General features: G+C 42.4%; 1 protein-coding gene across 1 annotated transcript; it reads right to left on the bottom strand.

Moving 5' to 3' along the window:
• Positions 1–1,270: 1,270 nt before the first annotated feature.
• On the bottom strand, positions 1,271–14,800 carry LOC311223645 (uncharacterized protein; the record flags this gene model as incomplete). Its single annotated transcript, XM_084308418.1, has 10 exons — positions 14,771–14,800; positions 14,457–14,614; positions 14,016–14,097; positions 5,627–5,804; positions 5,347–5,420; positions 5,148–5,224; positions 4,504–4,604; positions 4,325–4,413; positions 4,078–4,242; positions 1,271–1,440 (listed from the first exon to the last, which is right to left on the bottom strand). Exons 2-10 carry the CDS (start codon positions 14,610–14,612, stop codon positions 1,271–1,273), a joined length of 1,092 nt encoding a protein of 363 aa, XP_084164544.1. The 5' UTR covers positions 14,613–14,614; positions 14,771–14,800.
• Positions 14,801–22,449: the final 7,649 nt, after the last annotated feature.

Below are 22,449 nucleotides of genomic sequence, written 5' to 3'. Positions count from 1 at the left end.
CTAGCTGGCTAGCTACTGATAGCTCCTGATATCAACAAGCTCCGGCAATAGTCTGCATGAGCAGCTCCGTTAGCTAGGTAGCTAACGTTAGCTCACGTTAGCTCACTGTTTAAACGAAATGACCCAGTAAACTAAATAGTTCACTTTAGAACCATAGTTTAATACATGATGCATTGTCTAACGGTATCTAGCCGGCTAGCAGTAGCTACAGATAGCTCCTGATATCAATGTCTTACAACATAATTGACATTATTCGTTTTTGCAGCTGTTGGCTAATTAGCTATCATGCTTCATAACAACACTGCGAACATCTTATACGTTTCAGACCCTGTTAGTCAGAGTATACACACAGACAGTGGAGCTGTTTGCAGATAGTGAGCATTTTGACTTGTTGCGTGGTGGCGATGTCTCGCAGATAATACACCTACAAGTATAATTATATAATATATATATTTTATTAAATATATATAGAACCAAAAATTATTGGTATCGGCAGTGTATCGGCCGATATGGCTCATAGACGATCGGTATCGGTGGCAAAAAACGTGATCGGGGCATCCCTACTTCAAACCACTGGTCAAACAGCAAGGAGTATCTATGTAATTTCCCCCCAGCACAGTTTAGACTGACAAATCCATACCAGGCGAAACCCACTTTCCGTAATATCTCTCCTTTAATTTAATATTCTGCTCATGAGAGGGGAGAGGAAGAGTGAGAGGGTTGATTCCAGCTCTTCTTCATACTGTAGGTGGGCTGGATAATTTAATCCCACAGATGAAGAACCCTATAAATCGGTTTGATTTGATGTTTTCAGATGAACAGTGTTTTAAAACCTAATTATCTAGAGTATGTTGGAGTGTTGTGTTCATGCAAGGTTAAGTATAAAAGAGGATGAGGTTAAGTACAGAAGAGGTCCTGCACTAAATGTCACCAAATCATGTTTCAAAACACTAACTTTTCATACTCAATATCTAGATAAATGCAAATAGGTTATTTAGCTTAATAAAAACGGTCAAGTCCTGAGTCATGAATACCAAGTCAAAGTCAAGTCAAGTCTTTTATCAACGTTAGCCAAGCAAGTCGCAAGTCCTCAAATTTGCGACTGGATTCAAGTCATGCGACTGGAGTCCCCCCATCTCTGCTAGCAGGTCTGGCCTGGCTGACAAGGCTGACGGAAACTAATTATATGGTTATTTACTGGCAGAGCGAATGGAAAACATCCAAGGTATTGACCGTTTTCCAGTCCAACGAAAGAGCACCTGATGAAAGGTCAGAGGTCGTTTAGGCTGAGGTCAGATCCCAATCCTAAATTCAAATCATCCCCACCATCATCATCGTCGTCGTCAAATTTGTCAAGAAGGTTATCTTCATCATCATCCAGATCACTTCTTCTGGGCCGAGAGCTCAGATGCACCCGTGGGAGCCGTTTTTGGTGAGGAGCTGGCAGGGGTGAAGAACAGAGAGTGTGTTTATGCATGTGTTTTTTTCCGCCTAGCTCAAAGGTTTGGTTTGGAACAGATTCAAATTGCCTCTAAAAACAGCGCAGGAGTGTGTGTGTGTGTGTGTGTGCGTGCAGATATGATCATCAGACGATTAGCCTGGCTGCAAGTGTCCAGATTGCTCTGGGAAACGTTTAGATCAGATTGCCATCACTTATGGGAATGTTGACCTACTGTTACAGTAAGTCTATGGAGATATCACCATACCACCACGCACGCACACATGCACACACACACAGACTCACTCCACACAAGCACAGGAAGTTCCCAGGAAGAGATTGGCCTTGCAGAGATTGTTTGAAAGGAAATGAGAATGTCATTGTTTTCTACACACAAGGACTACAATCCTGTTTGTTTTGTGGTGAACCCAGCTCTTTCCTCTCTCTCCCTCAAAAACATCACATCTCTTCATCTGAAGTCTTTAGAGAAAACCACGTCAACAGCTGTAGCTGCCAGGGTTCAATCACCAACAGACTGGTGCTCCTCCTCAGTGACTCACGCACGTTGAGATGAGTCACTGTGAGAGGAGGCGGGTCCAGATGTGTGGGGGAGTGAGGTGGGCAGCGTGTACTATCCCGACTGACAAACCTCACCGGGTCTCTGTGCCCATCCGGTGCTCCACCCACCACCCTCCTCTGGCGGCTTTTAGAGCGGGTGATCCGTTTGTCAATCCAAGAGGGTTTCTACTAGTGCCGTTATGGCTGTGTGGTGTTAAAAGGGGGTATGTCACCCTTTTTAAGAATTCACACCATGTTATTCCCGTGCCCCGGGAGAGTTCGGTAAATATTTGTGAGCGTTGCACTGCTCACTGTAAGGATCTAGAAGTTAGAGAGAGAACCATCCAAGCTTTAGGAGAGAATGTTGACTGAACTGTCCACAGCACAGGAATAGTAATAATCACTGCTGTCGGGTGAAAACATTGCATCTCCGAAAGGGTTAACTTTTCAGGAATTATGAAAACAACCTCATTTTCTGATTGACACACGTGTCATTATGTTAAATCTATGAATGGATTCACTGGGCCTTAGGGCCTGAAGCTCGTTTCCAACAGAGAACCATGTAAAGATTCATATTAAAACTAGTGATGCTCAATATTGGCTTTTTTACAGATACCGATATACCTATATTGTCCAACTCTTAATTTCCGATACCGATATCAACCGATACCGATATATGCAGGGTTCCCCTCCCCCCCCCCCAAAAAACGGAATAATTTCAGGTAATTAACATTACATATCTCTTGTTGTGGAATTAACACAACATTATGCATACTTTTGACAATAAATAAAATCAGAATTTGTTCTTACTTGCTTGCCTGGGTAAATAAAGGTTATAGATATGTAAAAAATAAATAAAAATAAATAAAAAATATTTAAACCAATATGTAAACCAATATATTCCGATATCACATTTTAATGCCAATATTGGCCGATAATATCGGACATCCCTAATTAAAACATTGCTAAAATTGGAGATACAAGGTTTTCACCAGAGGGCAGTGATACAGTATGTGGTCTTAACACTTTCAGTGCCGGGCCGTGTTTTCCTTTTTACCCCGTTGATGCCACAGTCCACGGCCCATGTAACGTTAATATCGCCTAATAATCTATGTTTTAAATTATGCTATGTGTCTAATCTGCCCATCGCTTATCAAAGAATCATTTTCCAGTCAACATTGGCAAAGCAGATTGTGTTTTTATCGCTTCATTTCCTTTTTATAGCATTTTGAAAACCACTCTGTTTCGAAGAAAAAACAACACATTCCCTGATAATCGCCTTTTACTGGAATATTCCAGAACGTTATCATTTGTCGGTCTATTTATGAATCGCTTTCAAATAAACGCTAGATGGTCGATAGTATATGTGTGCGCACGCACGCTCGTGCCGTGCGCCGATAATCGCTGCTATTATTTCCTCATGGCTTTTACAGTGAAACAGCCATATCACATATAGTGGAAACGCTTATATCTCCATGAAAACGAGTCTGATTATCCTAACACTGATAACATAGATTCCTTACCTGACATCAGATGGTATCCAAATGGTATATTCCAATTCCTGATCACCATTCGAAAAAATCGATAAGTATATTGATCCAACGTGTGTACAGTATAACCCATGCTCGCCACGGCTCAGAGGCTCCAGAATGAACTCTGGTAACTCCGGCTGCATCAGTGGACTGGAAAATGTGGACTGGAATATTTTTTCCCCCCATCCATTTTCATTGAGTCCATTCCAAAAGGGTGATTTACCATCTGGGAGACGATAGGGGGCGCTTTTTTCACATCTGATCGCCGGCGGCCCCTGGATCTCCAACGGTAGGCTTGCGTGATGCAATATGATTTCAGATCGCTAATAAAAAAAAAAAAATAAAAAAATCCAGAGAAAAGCCGTGACGTGGCTTTCAACGTCACAATCGTAAACCCGAGATTAGCCGTGAGTGGCGCTCAAAGTGTTAAGAGACTTTGGCCAAAAACTGGCAGATGAAGACTGGGTGGCATAATGACAGGTGTCAAGAGAAAGCAAGCCATCACAGTAACTAAACTAAACTACTTCAACAAGGGAGATAAGTCCTCACCAGCATCTCCCTCTTCCAGCCATGACAGGTCGTCTGAGCTGACCTCAGCCAGGCTGGGGGTGGGGCTAAAGTCCTCAGAGTCTGAGTCTGGCTCCGCCTCTTGAACTCTGAACCCTTTTGTATGGCTAATGGATACTGGAATTGGCGATATCCCTGGAACTAATGCTGTAAGACCAAAAAAAACAAGAGCGTTAAATATTTTATCATGTTTTGTGTGTGTGTGTGTGTGTGTGTGTGTGTGTCTCACCTGATATCCGTGGTGCCAGTAAAGGTGTGGGTTGCCGTTCTTTGAGAATCAGATTCGTGACTTCATCTTTCAGTTCTGAAACAATCATTCTGTGGACAGAGATCAATTACATTAGTCACACAAACCCAAGCATGTAAACACAAGCAGCCCCACGCACACACCCACCCACCCACACATACCTGATCTGGCGAACCTCTTGTTGTGTGTGCGTGTATTGAGAAACAGTCTTGGTCAGGTCAAGGCTGTGTGTCCTGTAACTGTCTGTAAGCTCCTCCAGGGTCTGGGCACACACACGCACACACACTTGAAATGTTTATTTATGTCCACATGAACAGAAGTACAAGGAGGCCTCATACAAAGGACATAAACACTGCCAGTGCAGTCAGAAATTATGAAATAACAGCCAGGTACAAGGTGCATGGACAGCAGAATCATGGGAAAAGGAAACAACGTCTCCTCCAAATTGAGCGGCTTCCTATAATTGCTGATACTGAGCAGTACCTGGCTAAGTGCTTGGCCTTCCTTTTGGGGAGACCGGCTATTTGTAGGCCCCTCACAACCAACTTGTGCTGCCAAAGATAAAAACTAGGAGTTTACATCTGTAGCCTAGCTGTGAGGTGGTCTGCTGTAGCTGTTGGTATTTCAGCATTTTGGTTAGAAAGGCTTCTTCTAAGCTGTAGTCAAAAGTACAGCCAACCTCAAGAATGGACACACACACACACACACCTACACACACCTACACACACAGAGAGAAAAGGGGGTCTCAAAACAGAACGGCGCCACCAGATTATCCTGAGTGACACACCGCACCACGTGTGTTTACCTTGCAGCTGCGTTCATACTCTCTCCTCGTCTCCCTGGCCTCCGATTGCTGGAGGAACACGTCCTCCTGCTGTCTCCCTGTCGGGGGAGTGGAAAAGGAGTGGTTATGAGCAAGACTTCGCAATAGAGGCCAGCGTTTGGGACATGTACAGTCCTGCTAAATCAATAGGAGCTAAGGGTTTGATGTATGTGTGACTCACTCAGCTGAGCTTTCAGCTGGTCCACCTCCCTCCGCAGGTGCTCCAGCTCCTCTCTACGGAGCTTTGAGCTGAAACTACAAGAACAAAAGGCAGAAATATTGATAACAGATATAACAACACTTGTCACCAATTTTCCCGCACAGACGGCAGAAGGATTTGTGTGGGAAAGTGTCAACAAAACACTCCCTGCAACCTGGAGCGAACCTTTTTGACCTCTATGCTAGAAGTGACAAGTGTGTCTGTGTCAATGACGAGATGGACGGAACCCCCCCATGTTCACCTTTCCTCCGGGTTGCCCAGTGACGTGGCTCTGGTGACTTGTCCCCGAAGACTGTTCAGCTCACGGCCCACCTCTCTCCTCCACTGCTCCATTCTTCTCTCTGCTCCTGGACTCTGCCCTCTCCTCTCTTCTTCCCTCTCTCTCTCCTGTGAGTCTCCGTGCAGCCTGCGAATCTCCTCTGGGAATGAGAGAAAATACTATGTGATGGTGATAAGAGCAGGGGTCACCAACCTGTCGATCACGACAGGTCGATCTTTGGGACATTTCAAGTAGATCTAATTAACCGGCGGCCCGTCGCGCACTCGTTTCCGATCTCTTCTCTCCTTCCTTTCTAAAACACTTGAACATGCTGTATCCAACCAACTCACTGATTATCTCTTACAGAATGACCTCCTAGACCATAATCAGTCAGGCTTCAGGACTGGCCACTCCACAGAAACGGCCCTCATTGCGGTCACAGAGGCACTTCACTTAGCAAAAGCGAAAGGCCTCTCTTCTGTCCTGATTCTCCTAGACCTATCTGCAGCCTTCGACACAGTCAACCATCAGATCCTCCTCGCGTCCCTTGCAGGAATGAGAGTGGCTGGCTCTGTGCTGACATGGCTGACATGCATCAATGACCGCTCCTACCAAGTGTCATGGAGAGGGACCTTGTCTGCCACCCGCCCCCTGCGGACAGGTGTCCCCCAGGGCTCGGTCCTTTGACCCCTTCTCTTCTCCCTCTACACTAAATCTCTGGGTAACATTATCACGTCTCATGCCTTCTCTTATCATTGCTATGCCGATGATACTCAACTCTTCCTCTCCTTCCCTCCCTCAGATATCCACGTCTCTGAGCGGATCTCGGCCTGTCTGTCTGACATCTCCGCCTGGATGACGACCAACCACCTCAAACTGAACCTAAGCAAAACAGAATTGCTTCACCTGCCGGCCAAATCCTCCCCCCTGACCGACCTTTCCATCACAGTCGAACACAGTTGAACTTCTCCACTCATATTGCAGCGACAATCAGAACCTTCCGATTCCTCCTGAGCAACGTCAGAAGGATCCGCCCCTTCCTGACAAAAGAAGCCACCCAACTCCTCGTCCAAACAACAGTCATCTCCCGCCTCGACTACTGCAACGCACTGTTTGCTGGCCTTCCGACCACTGCCACCAAGCCTCTTCAACTCATTCAGAATGCAGCGTCCCGCCTGATCTCAAACCTACCGAAGTCAGCCCATGTCACCCCACTTCTCAGGGACCTGCACTGGCTCCCCATTGCCGCACGAATCCTCTTCAAGGCCCTTGACCTGGCATATCGTGCAGCGAAGGGAACGGCTCCCGCCTACCTCCGGTCAATGGTCTCTTACTACACACCCTCAAGACCCCTACGCTCTGTATCTTCTGGCCGCCTCAGACCTACTCCTATCCGAGCTCTGGGAGGGTCATCAAAGAGAAGTCGCCTATTCTCGGTCCTTGCCTCACAATGGTGGAACGAACTTCCCACCAGTTAGGACAGCCGAAACCCGTCCAATCTTTCGCCGTCGACTAAATATTGAGATAATGAGTATATCCCTTCGACTGTGAACAGGATATGGTCTCCTCGCATCGACTTTGTAGAACAATATAAATATCTTGGAACAGTCATCGACAATAATATGAAATCTGATGCCGATTCTGACAAGTCTGTAAAAAGGGACAGCAGCGTTTGTACTTCCTTAGGATGTAGATAGGGAAATGTTGTAACTGTTTTACAAGTACTAGGATACTAGAGTATCACAAATAACATCTGAACATTAAAAAGGAGAATAATAGCAATTTTTTTGAAATGTATTTCGTTTATGGGGTAAAAAAAAGCCTGCACTGTATTCAAGCCTGTGCATTCATCGAGAATGCGCTTCAAAACCTTTTGGGGAGAGTGCCAAGTAATCTTGCCAGGCAGCTCAACAAGGAAATGAATGGGCCGAGACATTATAGTGAAACTAAAACTTAAAATACATAATAATAATAGGCAGAGCATCATTTTCAGGAAGATGAAAAACGTCTAACCTAGGGCAGGGTGTCCATTGAGTTAACCACCAAAGGGAAGTCAGTGGAGGCAGGGGTTGTTTTACTGCACATTTTGCAGTTACTCTCATGTGAATTTCCAAACTCAAAATGACTAAATATTGTGACCAATATCACCATTTCTACTCACCCAACCGTACACAACATTAAATAATAATAATAATAATCAACTTTATTTGTATCGCCCTTTTCATACAGAAATTGCAGTTCAAAGTGCTTCACAGCAGTAAAAAATACAGGCATATGAGAGCATAAAAATATATATTTTTTAAAGGTAGCAAGGTAAGGTAAATCAGTTTTTCACATTAGGAATAATATCCGTCCCAATAGGCTCTGTTTACGGTTTCATTCAATTTAAAAATAGGCAGTAATAGAAATAATAAAATATATATACAGTATATTTTATTATTTTGTTATTTTGTTGTTAAAGATTAGAGCAAGTTTTTCACATGTAACCGTTGAGGACTGAGGAGTAGGAGCAGTGTTGAGTAGTAGATTAATAGTGGAAAAAAGGATTATGGAGTTTCCAGCGTTTTCTGTAATGATTTTAGAGAAGTAGTCTTTCCTTGTTAAGTGGATGGTTTTGTTATAGGCAGTTAAGATAAGATAAGATATTCCTTTATTGATCCCCTTGGGGAAATTCAGGCATCATAGCAGCATGGGGGGGAGGGGGGGTACAGGTAGTAAAAACAACACAGTATACAGGTAGTAAAAAACAACACAGACAGTGTAAACAATTTGGTCAATATGGTCAATATAATTTACTATCTGACTAGCTGAAGAAATATTCACATTAAAAAAAAAGCATATTTGTAGATATCACAGCAGATAGTGGTTTTTGTTTTCCTCCATTTTCTCTCAGCTGCAGGACATTTCCTTTTTTCTTTGTTGTCAGCATTATAGATCAGCCAGGGGGAGGCTCTGGTCGTCTGCTTTTTCGTTTTTCGTTTAGTTTTATACTTAAATTTTTATTTCCAGTTTTTTGCTTTACAAACAAAACATCCACATACAATAATACAATTGGCGGTCAAAATTATAAACGACAGTACAATAGAATTCGATAGATAAGAACTAAAAGATATAGCTGATATTAGAAAAATGTATATCGAAATCGAATGACAAGTTGACCTAAAATAAATTCACTAAAGGGGAAAAAGAAAAAAAACACAGCTAAACAAAAACAACGAAAAGAGAGAAACAATAAATAAATACAAAAAAATATAAAAAAAGTGACATGGGTTCTTTGGTACCTTCATAGTTTATTTTCGTTTCGTTTTTTCTTCTTGTCTCCTTTTTACTCTCCTGTGATGTCGTTTCTTTTTTTCCTATACTCTTCCCACTTCTCCCATTTTGATTCAAACTTCTCGTCTTGTAGCCTCAGCCTATATGTGATTCTCTCCATTTCCTGTATCCCACCCACTATCTCTGTCCATTGTTCCCCCGTCGGTGCTTCTACTCTATACCACATTTTCGTCAGTGCTTTCTTGGCTGCTACTAGTAATATCTTAATCAAGTATATATCTTTCCCCTGCATTCCTTCCTGTGTTAAGTTCCCTAAATACAATACTTGTCCTGTCTGGGGTATTTCATATCCTACTATTTCATTTATTATCCCTCCTATCTCTTCCCAATAGTTCTTTATTATCTGACATCCCCAGAATATGTGTGTGTGGTTTGCTATTTCCTGTCCACATTTTCTCCAGCATGGTTTCTGTGTTGGTGTATAGTTGCCCTGTATTTCTGGTGTTATAAAAAATCGAATTATGTTTTTCCACCCAAACTCCCTCCATATCCTTGACCCTGTGGTTGTGTGTTGTATCTTACATATGTTATACCATTCTTCTTCTGTTATCTCCGTTTCTAATTCCTTCTCCCACTTTTCCTTTATATATTTGGTTGTGATGTCCTTGCTGTCCATTATTGCCCGATATAGTGCTGATATCCCCCCCCCCTTCCTTCCTTCGTATGCTTTTACCATTATCTTAATTATCCCATTCTGATCTTTGTCTTTGTCTAGTTTTATTTCCTTGTTGTAGTAGTCCCTAATCTGTAAATATCTAAAGTGGTCGCTATTCTCTAGTCCGAATCTTTCTTTCAATTTTTGTAGAGTCTGGATCTCCCCTCCTTCTGTTATTGTACATATTGCTGTTATGCCCCCCCTCTCCCATCTTTTGAACCCATGATCTTCTTTCCCTGGTTTAAATTTGTTGTCGTGCGTTATCCATCTCAGTATCTTGGTTTCTTTTTCTAGCTTGTATTTCTTTACTATCTTGTTCCATATATCTATAGTGAATTTGGTAATTGGGTCTATTAGTTGTTCCTTTCTTCTGTATAGCTCCCTGTCTCCTATTAGTGCCTGCACTTTGAGTCCCTCATTTTTTGTTTCTATGTCTTTCCATTTGGCTTCATAGTTCTCGTTGCACCAACATGTTACTATTATCAGCTGTGCTGCGTAGTAGTAATCTTCTAAACTAGGTATTGCCATTCCTCCTTTCTCCTTTTGTAATTGTAGAGTCACATATCTTATCCTTGGCCTTTTCCCCCCCCCATATGAATCTTGATATCTGTTTATTCCATTCCCTGAACTGGCTTTGTGGTATTAATATAGGTAGAGCCTGAAATAGGTATAGTAACCTTGGTAATATATTCATCTTTATAATTTCGATCCTTGAGCTAAAGTCTAGAGGCATTACTGTCCATCTTTCTAGGTCTCGTTTGATTTTCTGATTAATCTGTGTATAGTTTGCATCGTATAGTCCCTCCACCTCTCTTGTAATATTCACTCCTAGGTATCTGATCCTGTCCATATCCCATTTAATCTTGTATTTGTCTTTGATCTCTGTCGTTGGGGTGTAGTTCAATGTTAAGGTCTGTGTCTTTGTTACGTTAAGTCTATATCCTGAGTAATATCCATATTCTGTCAGTAAGTCCATCAGTGTCGGGAAGCTTGTGTCTGGTTGTCTCATATATACTATCACATCATCTGCGAACAGTCCTAATTTATGTTCTGTTCCCCTTATCTCCACCCCTTTGATGTCCTCGGTCTGTCTAATTAGTTGAGCCAGTGGTTCGATGAATATATCGAAGAGCGTCGGCGAAAGACAACAGCCCTGTCTTGTAGCCCTCTCTAGTTTGATCCGGTCCGTCAGGTTGCCATTTACTTTAATCCTTGCCGTTGGTTCTTGATATAATGCCCTAATTGTTTTCATCACGTTTTTGTCTAGTCCAAATTTCTCTAATACTTTATATAGGAATATCCAGCTTACACTGTCGAATGCTTTTTCTGCATCCAGGCTAACTAGTACTGCACTTCCTCCATCTTTTTGTATCTCCTCTACTATCTGCACTGTCTTTCTAATGTTGTCCTGTGTTTTTCTTCCTTTAATGAATCCGGTCTGGTCTTCGTCTATAATATCTGGCATAAATGTCTCAAATCTTTTGGCTATTATCGATGTATACATCTTGTAATCTACATTAAGTATGGACACTGGTCTGAAGCTACTACATAGTTCCTTATCCTTCCCTTCCTTTGGAATCGTAGTAATTATGGCTTCTTTCCATGAGGGTGGCATTGTTCCTTTTTTCATTGTGTGTCTAAATGCTGCCTCTAATATGGGCCTCAGTTCCTGTCTAAATGTTTTGTAAAATTCCGAAGGGAATCCGTCGCTACCTGGTGACTTATTGTTCTTTGCTTTACTGATCGCATTTCCCACTTCCTGTTCTGTTATCTCTGCATTTAATATTTTGTTCTGTTCCTTTCCTATCGATGGTAAATCTAATTTTTCTAAGAATGTCTCTATCACTTCTACTCCTGCCGCTTTCGGTTGTGTGTATAGTGTCTTATAGTATTCTACAAAAGTCTTCTCTATTTCAGCTGGTTCTCTTAGTAACCTGTTTGTGTTTGTGTCTCTTATTGTGTGTATTGTATTTTGTTTCTGTTGTATTCTGATTCGTCTAGCTAAGAGTCTGGTCGCTCTCGTTCCTCCTTCATAGTATGTCTGTTTCACATATCTAGCCTTTTTCTCAATTTCTGTCAGTAATTCTTTGTTTATCTTTTCTCTAACGTCTTTTACTTCCCTAAGTGTCTCTTGGTTCTTTGAGTTTGTGTTTTTTCTCTAATTCTTTCAGTTTCTTTACTAAGTTCTGGTATGTCTCTATTCTGGCCCTCTTGAGTAGTGCTGCCTTTGCTATCAATTTTCCTCGTATTACTATCATTAATAGATGATAGTGCATCATTGAGATTTTCTACCATTTCATTTAGAGAGCCGTCATGATTGTGTGGTTCATGTAGTCTGATAAGATCGATGAACTTTGATTCAGCCTTTAGGAGCCTCTTTTGAACCGACTTATTTTTTTGTTTTAGTAAGGGTTATTTGAGCATCAAAGAATATACAGTGATGGTCAGAGAGAGGTAATTCAGTTTTTCTTTTTTTGATCTACTTTTTTCTCCCATTTTCAATTTTTCTCCCATCCCAATTTCGTATCGTCCAATTCTACCCTCCCCTGTCTCGAACGCTGTTAGGCCATGCCTCCCACAAGCCGACTGCAATGTGGACAAAGCCTTACATCACGTGTCCCCTCCGGTACTCGAGGAAGCAGCCGTTGCATCTTTTCACCTGCAAATATGAGAGCTCTATCATTGAAGTGGACTCTGGCATACGGAGCCCTTTAGCGTCCCGCATGGCTGGCACTGAAAGTGTTAAGGTAGCCTAAATATTAAAGGCAACCAACTTGTGTCTAACCACGCCCAACTTGCGGCTAGCCGCGGCGACGCGGCAGCAGCAGAGCGGAGCGGCAGCTCTGCTCTGCCGCTCCGGAGCTCATTATATGCCAGTAACCGCACCTTATTCAGTATCCAGAAATAGCTCAATTGGCAAAGCTGCATGGCTGTGGATCCTACGGCTCGTTGCTGGCTAGTTCGATTCCCTTCAATTTTTTTTTTTTTTTTTTTTTTTAACATGCATTCACATTCTTTCGCCGTTAAGTTTAGGCATAACTTTAAGCATTGTTTCGGAGTTGGTTAAGGTTAGGCATTGTTTCGGAGTTGCTTAAGGTTAGAAGGGTTAAGTTTAGGCGCTGTTAAGGAGCTGGTTAAGGTTAGAGTTTGACTTAGAGAATGGCAATATTTTTTAACGTGCATTCATTTCGCCGGTTAAGTTTAGGCATTGTTTCGGAGTTGGTTAAGGTTAGGCATTGTTTCGGAGTTGCTTAAGGTTAGAAGGGTTAAGTTTAGGCGCTGTTAAGGAGCTGGTTAAGGTTAGAGTTTGACTTAGAGAATGGCAATAGACAGCCTATTTCAGCGCTGCAGCGCGAGGCAATAGACAGCCTATTTCCGCGCTGCCGCTCTCTCGCGCTGCCGTGGTCACATGGGCGTATTGGCCAATCAGAGAAACGCTAAACACAAGTTGGTTGCCTAAAATATTCACGCGTTAAGGTAAGATGTGAATGCAAATGAGGTATGAATGTAGTGCAAATCTCTTTAATAAATAGATTTATTTTAGAGATATTTATGTAGTCTCGTCAAAGTTTGACATTTTGACCATTGATTATAGCGCCACCATCTGGCCAATTGGTGTGATATTTGTTGTGAGACATTGGCACACCAACACATTTCTCTATGGTGTGATCTTAGTGAATAGTGCCACCGTGAGGCAAAATTAAAAAAGCTATGCACACCTATAAATAAACTTTACTTACCTCTTCCCTATCAAGGAGGTAACATGTGCGTCACGTTTGGTATATAAATCAGACAGGGCTCACGAGTAACACGTCGCTTCAGATTGCAGTCATATGGTGTAGCCTAGCAACTTTCAGAACTACACAAGGAAACACGTTGGACCCCAGATGCCACACAGCAAGTTTCATGAGAATTGGGTGGACAACTTAGGAGTAATAGGGGGGAAAAATTAAAAGATTTATTAAAAAATCTGAATGGCAGAAAGATAGCTGTATATGTGTACAAGTCTTGTGTCAATCTAACGTTGTGAAAGTTATGGCTTTCAAAGATTGACATTTTGACCTTTGATTACAGCGCCACCATCTGGCCGATTGGTGTGATATTTGTTATGATGCATTGGCACACCAATGTCTAATGTGGCAAATTTCATGTGTCTGTCGTGTACAAGACCGACCGATTTATACAAGCTGCTTGGTCGTAGCTAAAAACTAAAGGAAAAGTAGAAGAGTACTTGGCTCCCTACTTTCCTTTGGATTTGATGACTCATTCTTTTCACCTAGTTAACAAAAAGTGGTGTCAGGTCTTGTGTGTTTGTGTGAGGGCATTGTGACCCACTAGAGACAGAGATAAAATGTCACGGCACACATCAGGGGGCGTCATTACCTTGTAGTGTGTGGATGAGGCGCTGCTGAGACAGCCTGTCTCTGTCCATGTCATGGAACCTTTTGGCAAGAGACTCAATTGTCTAGGGGAGACAATGGGAGAATACTTGACATTCTGTTGCTGCCACAATAGGTAATAATAGAATAAAACAAATAAATTCATAGATCTCTTTCTGCCACACACACACACACGTCTCCGTTTTATGCCAAACTGTGCAATATTACACCTACTGTAGACCTCAGTATATTTTTACTGTATATTCTATTCCATTTTTATTCTATTTTATTCTACTCTTATCTTAGGCAATTTGATTTGTTTTGTTATTCTTATTCGTGACCTGTTCTGTCTAAATGTTTAATGTTGAGCGATTTGCAGTGTGAAATTTCCCTCTGGATAATAAAAGTATTTCTATTCTATTCTATTCTATTCTCACACACACACCTGATTCTGTATCTGGAGTTGCGACTGGACAGCAGCCAGGTCTGTCCACTGCACGCCAGGATTGTGAGATGAGGAGGGTTGCTGGGGGAGGGCGGCTCGAGGAAGAGTAGAAGGGTCTAAATCTGAATCATGACAAATCTCCCTCACTGGAAACATATCTAAAAGAAAATGTACAGTACAAAAGGTTAATTTAAAAACTAGTTAAGGAGATGGGAAAACAGTAAAATATCATTGATTATTTCACACTTATCTTGTTCTCTCTGAGGACTAGGGGGCCTGAAGTTAGACCAAAATGGGTGACAGAAACAGCTTACCCCCTCTTCCTTTACTGAACTTCCCCGGTGTAGTCAGCCTCTCCTATAGAAACATTAGAACCATTCAAACTCACAGGGTACTTTTTTTTTTTTTTTTTTTCCCTCCATTTTTCCTCCGATTTTCTCCCATCCCAATGTTAGTCGTATGCCAATTCCCAGTCCCTTCCTGGTCGCTGCGCACTTACCCCCCACAGTCAGATCATCTGGGAGAGTGGAGGCTACCACGTGCTTCCTCCGACACACGTCCAGCCAATCACCGCTTCTTTTCACCTGGCAGCGCGGATTCTCATCGAGAGGGCGTAGCGTGTGGGAGGACCACACTATCCCCCTCAAGTCCTATCCGCGCTTAGCAGGCGCCCCGACCGAACTGTAGGAGTCGCTGTTTACAATGACCCGGACCCACCCCGCCAGCTTCTCCCACCCTCCAATACAGCCAATTGTATTGGTGCAGACGGCCAGCCAAGCTGGTGACAACCCCGGAGCTGTGAGCTGGATTCGAACAGGCGAATCCAGCTCACAGCTCCGGGGTTGGTGACGAACGCAATCTCCGCTCGGCCACCTAACCGCCCCTCTCACAGGGTACTTCTAAACTCTAGCTTTATGTAATTTTCCCTTTAATCTAAATGTGGAGAGATGTGATTGGTCTCTCATTAGTTGGAACCAAATAGAAACGTTCCTGTCCGCACGGCTGGAATGGTAAACTGGCTTACCGGGCATTTTCCCGGTGGGCCGACGCACCTTGGGGCCGATATAATTTGATTTATAAAAAATAAAATAAAATAAAAACGACCGGCCCATAAAGCAGGGACAGCGGCCCATTGGTTTATTTTCTATACTGACACTTGGCTGGCCCAATCACATCTTACTAAGCCCCACCCCCTCCCTTGCTGTCCTCTCTGTTTCTCGTGTCAATCAGATCAGATGCCACTCAGGCTCAGGGCCGAGGGACAGAGTGAGAAGGGGGAGGAGAGTGTAGCGGTAAGCAGGGAGTACAGTAGTATTGTTTTGCTTTGTTTTGTTTGGCTTTGGCAATGTAAACGTATGTTTCCCATGTCAATAAAGCCCCTTTGAATTGAATAGTACCTGCATGATTAATAGGGACTCACAGGGAGGTAGTGTGTGTGCCATGCCATGATGACGATGATGATGATTAATTCAATTAATGTCGATAATAATATGATAACATACTCGTAACGCTACCATAAAGTGAGGCCGTCAACTACTGCTGGTGATCTCTCAGTCAGTCAATGTCAAATAGCGCAGCATAAGCTATTAGCATTGTTTTTGTAGCTAGCATAGTTCCCTAATGCAGTCGCAACTCTGGCTGACTATTCTAACGTTAACTAGCTAACGTTATTTTGTCAGCATTGCATTGCTGTGAGTGACCTAGGTCCATATCGTATCATCATAATATTAAAATCATTAAGACAAGGGTTCCCTTGATAAAGATGCACGAAAAGGCTGTACCTGTAGCTCAACTGCAACTGCAAAAATGTATGCCTACTTATGTATTTAAGCATTACATCACGCGCAGGAGTGGTTTGTGAAAAATAAACCATAGGGCCCTAGGCATGGTTTATTTTACACAAATCACGACTGCAAGTGGTGTAATGTTTTTATACAACTGCCACATTCATCCAACCTTATTGCTATACAATAAACACACATTAATCGAAGATTTATTGAAAAAAACATCCGCCACAAAAAGTAGTTCCCACAACAACAAAAAGGAGAAATTGCCTCCATGTGGAAGCAGCTCGGAAGTGCATCCAACCAACTAACACATCCAACTGTCTTTCAACTAAGACATCCAACCAACTAACACATGCAACTGTCTTGCAACTAAGACATCCAACCAACTAACACATCCAACTGTCTTTCAACTAAGACATCCAACCAACTAACACATCCAACTTTTCTTTAGTTTTTAATTAAGCATTACATCATGCGCAGGAGTGGTTTGTGAACAATAAACCATGCCTAGGGGTGGTTGTTAGGCCTGAGGCGCAGCCGAGGGTCGTTAGACCCCCCTAGGCATGGTTTATTTTTCACAAATCACGACTGCAAGTGGTGTAATGCTTTTATACAACTGCCACATTCATCCAACCTTATTGCTATACAATAAACACACATTAATTGAAGATTTATTGAAAAAACCATCCGCCAGAAAAAGTAGTTCCCAAAAAAGAAAAAAAGAGAAGTTGCCTCCATGTGGAAGCAGCTCGGAAGTGCATTCAACTGTTCTCAGTAGGACATCCAACCAACTAACACATCCAACTGTCTTTCAACTAAGACATCCAACCAACTAACACATCCAACTGTCTTTCAACTAAGGCATCCAACCAACCAACACATCCAACTGTCTTTCAACTAAGGCATCCAACCAACCAACACATCCAACTGTCTTTCAACTAAGGCATCCAACCAACTAACACATCCAACTGCCTTTCAACTAAGACATCCAACCAACTAACACATCCAACTTTTCTTTAGTTTTTAATTATGAAGTTAGTGGTTGTTATTGGAATGATTGATTGATTGATTAATTGATTGATTGATTGAAAATTGTATTACCAGATGCAGAATTGGTACAATACAGTACGGCTCAATACACACAATTGTTAAGGGGATGCAGACCTACTTTTTTTATTTTTATTTTTTTACTTTTTTTTTTAGCATTTATCGCTTTTTCTTGGTCAAGCATGACCGACAGTTGCAGGGTGAAATGGGAGAGAGAGCAGGGGAAGACATTTGGTAAATGACGGCGGGTCCGGGAATCGAACTCGGGGTCAGCCTGATCCGCGACGCAGCGCGGTACTCCGCGACGCAGCACGGTACATGGTGTGCTACTGGAGCGCCCCGCAGACCTACTTTCTATAGAACTTCATTCTTAGATGCTTCTATTGAAAGTAGGTAAAAAAAAATAATTGCAATTAATCAATCAATCAATTCACGCGATTTTTATTTTGTTCTACAATGACTCATGACCCATCAATTACATCATCCAACATTGTTTAAGCAACTAAGACATTGTGTGTGTGTGTGTGTGTGTGTGTGTGTGTGTGTGTGTGTGTGTGTGTGTGTGTGTGTGTGTGTATGCGACCGAGTGAGTGTGTCTGGAAGCCAGACAGTGTGAGAGATTGAGCTCTGGCAAGGAAGGGGAAGGAAAAAAATGCAAATTAATCAATCAATCAATCAATCAATTCACGCGATTTTTATTTTGTTCTACAATGACTCATGATCCATCAATTACATCATCCAACATTGTTTAAAGGACTAAGACATTCGCCGTGACAGAATCGCTTTATATTTAGTCGTTATGACGCTATCAACATTATCCATTTGTTAAAGATTATTGTCCGCCATCTTGTTTTTCCGAAAAATCCACACGGCGGAGTGATGTGATTCGGTTGTGGGCGGGTCCTGGGACCAGGAGCGTGGATTGTGCCAGATACATACGTGTAAATGGACTGTTTCAGCCAATCAGAATCGAGAAATTTGCATGCCGTTGTATAATTATGAAGTTATCGGTTGTTATTGGAATGATTGATTGATTGAAAATTGTATTACCAGATGCAGAATGGGTACAATACAGTACGGCTCAATACACACAATTGTTAAGGGGATGCAGACCTACTTTCTATAGAACTTCATTCTTAGATGCTTCTATAGAAAGTAGGTAAAACAAATTAAAAAGTTTTCTTCGCCCTATTTTTTTAAACCTACTTTAGAGGGCCTAAACTTAACCAGTTGGAAACCAGGCGTACAGTAATAAAATTAGCAATCAACCAATCAATCAATTCAATAGGCCATGCTCACTTAAAATAGCGCAACACCCAGCTCTCTCTCAGTCTGCCTCTCCTCCGCCGTTGCAGACAGGAGTGTGTGTGCGTGTGTGTGTGTGTGCGCGTGTGTGTGTGTGTGTGTGGTTGTGTGGGTGGGTGGGTGGGTGTGCCAGACAGTGTGAGAGTGAGCTCTGCAGTCAGGGGGAAGGAAGAAAAATTGCAAATAATCAATCAATCAATCCGCGATTTTTCTTTTGTTCCACAATGACTCATGATGACCCATATATTACACAATCCAACATTGTGTAAGAGACTAAGACATTCGCTGTGACAGAATCGGGTTTTATTTAGTCGTTATGATGCTATCAACATTATCCATTTGTAAAGATTATTGTCCGCCATCTTGTTTTTTTTCGAAAAACTCGGACGCGGAGTGACAGTGATTGTGGGTGGGTCCTGGGACCAAGAGCGTGGATCATGACAGATACATACGTGTAAATTGACTGTTTCAGCCAATCAGAATAGAGAAATTTGCATGCCGTTGTATAATAGCCTACAGGGAAAAAACACAGGCAGCTGGGTTTATTTTCAGCCAGGTATGGTGGTAACTATTAGGATATATATGGTATGGATTACTTACTGTTATTACCATCTGTGGTAGCTCTCCACCTATATACACAAATTGTTTTTTTTGCTGCTGTGCTGTCCATTGAGCATGCACCTTCACGTGGTAGGCACATTAACTGTAGGTCAAACTCCCCAAACAAACAAGCACACCATTGATTTAATTGCCATATAAATCACATACAAAGATGATCTAACTATTACTCCTCTCTGAACATGAATATAAAACAAAAAGGTGATCTATTAACTGTGTAAACCTTATGCAATATTCATAATTGATATTTGGATACTTGAAATCTGTATGAACTGAGTAGTTAGTATCAAATGAAATAAGATGGAACAGCTTCATGCATGAATTGAATAAACAACTATTTGCTCATATGGTATTGTTTACATTGTACAGCTTTTTGCACATCTTTGTCAGGGAATTCCAACAATTCTGGACATGAATGCACCAGTTAATTGTAAACCAGTTAATGTCTAGTCAAGCCAGGTTGTGGAGGAGAGAGACAGGGAGGAACAGGCTGTAGACTACTTTGCCCATCCTGAGCCTGCTATGTTATAGGTGTTTTACATCACCACCCAAAACAAGATTCAGCCAAGAGCGAGTGAGCACACTGGTCCACTTGCACTGGTACACTTGTCCATGGCACTTACTACCCAGCTTTGGAGTGGTTTGGAGGAATAGTACAGTAGGTACGCATATTTAAGGTCCCGCAGGGATGGTGTACTGGTGGGTGGTGTCCGACCGATTATGGTGGGCTCACAGACAGTAGACTGTGTTGTGGTTGAGTAATTCACTCCTCTTTTGGTCTATTTACAGTTACTGATTGTGAAGTGTTGAAACACAGGAGTGTAGAAACTTGTGGGCCAAAATTGCCAGGGCTGATTTTGTTGTCCCATGCAGTCCACCCCTGTTCCTGTGGTTCCCTCTCTGTCTGTGCTGCACTATTCATAGTATTATTTAAATTGCATCATAGCGGACATCTTGGCATTTTAGGTGATTTTTTATCAAATAGCAGGTGCCATTAAATTACAACCATGGTAGGAAATGGATGCATAACACATATTTAATAAGCTAATAGTAAATTAGGGGGGGCATGCTATCTAAAACAATGTATTAATTTAGTAAATTAATTAATAAACAATGTATTAATTGTTTATATAAAAATAAAGGTGATAGTGTGTTGACACAGTAAAGACAAGACAAAGTTATTTCTGTCGACTTTTAACTCACCCTCATCTTGGCCACACTGCCATCTGCTGCTGACAGGATGGAACTCAACTGATTGTCCCAGTTCATCTTATGATCTACAGTACAGGGGGGAAAACATAATTGCCCCAGTCAGGCAGGTGTTCCGTTTGCATCGGATCATCCGATTCGGATGTACACGAGTTGGTCAGCCAATATCACGTTACATCAAAGACTGAGTTGGGTATTGAATATACAGTAACTCTATAGAGTTATGTGGTTTTGCGGATGTTAACGATAGCTGATTAAGTAACAAGCTCTCCGACACTTAACGTCAAGAGATGAAATTTCAGCACGCCAGCTGAGCTAATGTTGCAGCGACGACTGTTTTTCGAGGGACATGTCATGGGGTGTATATGACCAGTGATCAAATTGTTTTATCGCATAACTTGATTGACAATAACAGTACAGCTCAATACACACAATTGTTAAGGGGATGCAGACCAGAGAAAGACTTTCGTCTTGTTTACATGATCAGGGTCCCCCATTTTCAATTCATCATTCATCAACGACGTTTAGCCCCTTTCGTGACTTTCGGTTTGCAAGCCTGTGGCTTTTGTGACCGGAGTCACTTGCCCACCCGCCCCGATCACCCAGTAGCGAAACGACCAAGCGTCGTCAAGGGGCTCGCGGTGTGTCAAGAATACATCAGATCTGAATTTCAAAGATACCCAGCGTACAATATGGGTCTAACACAGCTTCACAATGGGGTCTGGAAGCTCGGAGTTGCTAATAAACAGTTTAAAACATTGTTACTCGACAACTGGCCCCTGTAAATATCCTAACCCAACCCCCTCCAATGTACAGTCATTTACCTAGTATGGTTTTGTCAATAGTCCAATGTACAATTTTGTTTGTTTGTACAGAGTCTCCCCCCCCTCAATGTACAGTTTTGCTTGTTTATACAGTGTGCCCCCCCCCCCCCCCCCCCAACCACCTCCAATGTAAATTACCCAGTATGGTTGTCAATATCCCAGTGTACCCAACCCCCCCCACCCAACCTCCTCCAATGTACAGTTTCTACGTCAAATGTATATACTCCCTTTTCTTGACTCCTTCTGTATCACAAACAGTACTGTATTTGCAAATCTGGTATGTCATAAATGTATAGATGTAGCAGTACTGACTATCTGTATGTCATGTATGTCATATATGTCCTGATGAATTGAAAATGGGGGACCCTGGTGGAAACAAGACGAAAGTCTTTCTCTGGTCTGCATCCCCTTAACAATTGTGTGTATTGAGCTGTACTGTATTGTACCCATTCTGCAATCTGTTAATAAAGTTTTCAATCAATCAATCAATCAGTGGTATTTACAGACCGAACGTCCATCTCCGCCGTTGGTGTCACAGCGCATGCGCACCATGCCGCGTTCACGTTACTGGGAAGAAGCGGAAGAACCAGTTTCCGACTGGGAAAAACCATTCACGTCAGCCTCCTAGTGGTAATTCCTACTAGGACATATGGGATTCTTTTATAGACCCCATATCTCCCACTTCGCGTCACGAATTGCGGATGTATGGATGTGGGCGTTTCATCCATAGATATATATAGAGTCAAAGCGTGAAGGCTTCCTAGTTGTAGCAACCACTATGGTAGCAACGAGATGTCCTCTGGTTCTTCCGCTTCTTCCCAGTAACGTGAACGCGGCATGGTGCGCATGCGCTGTGACACCAACGGCGGAGATGGACGTTTGGTCTGTAAATACCACTCGTCGAGTAACAATGTTTTAAACTGTTTATTAGCAACTCCGAGCTTCCAGACCCCATCGTGAAGCTGTGTTAGACCCATATTGTACGCTGGGTATCTTTGAAATTCAGATCTGATGTATTCTTGACACACCGCGAGCCCCTTGACGACGCTTGGTCGTTTCGCTACTGGGTGATCGGGGCGGGTGGGCAAGTGACTCCGGTCACAAAAGCCACAGGCTTGCAAACCGAAAGTCACGAAAGGGGCTACAACGACGTTATGACTCCAGCAAAACAAATGCTACGGTAATTAACATTAGTTAGCACTA

The sequence above is a fragment of the Notolepis coatsorum genome (assembly GCF_963971535.1).
Source record: "Notolepis coatsorum genome assembly, chromosome: 2".
In the NCBI taxonomy this organism is placed as follows: domain Eukaryota; kingdom Metazoa; phylum Chordata; class Actinopteri; order Aulopiformes; family Paralepididae; genus Notolepis; species Notolepis coatsorum.
The sequence above is the reverse complement of the archived record's forward strand: the minus strand, read 5'-3'. Positions and strand labels throughout refer to the sequence as shown.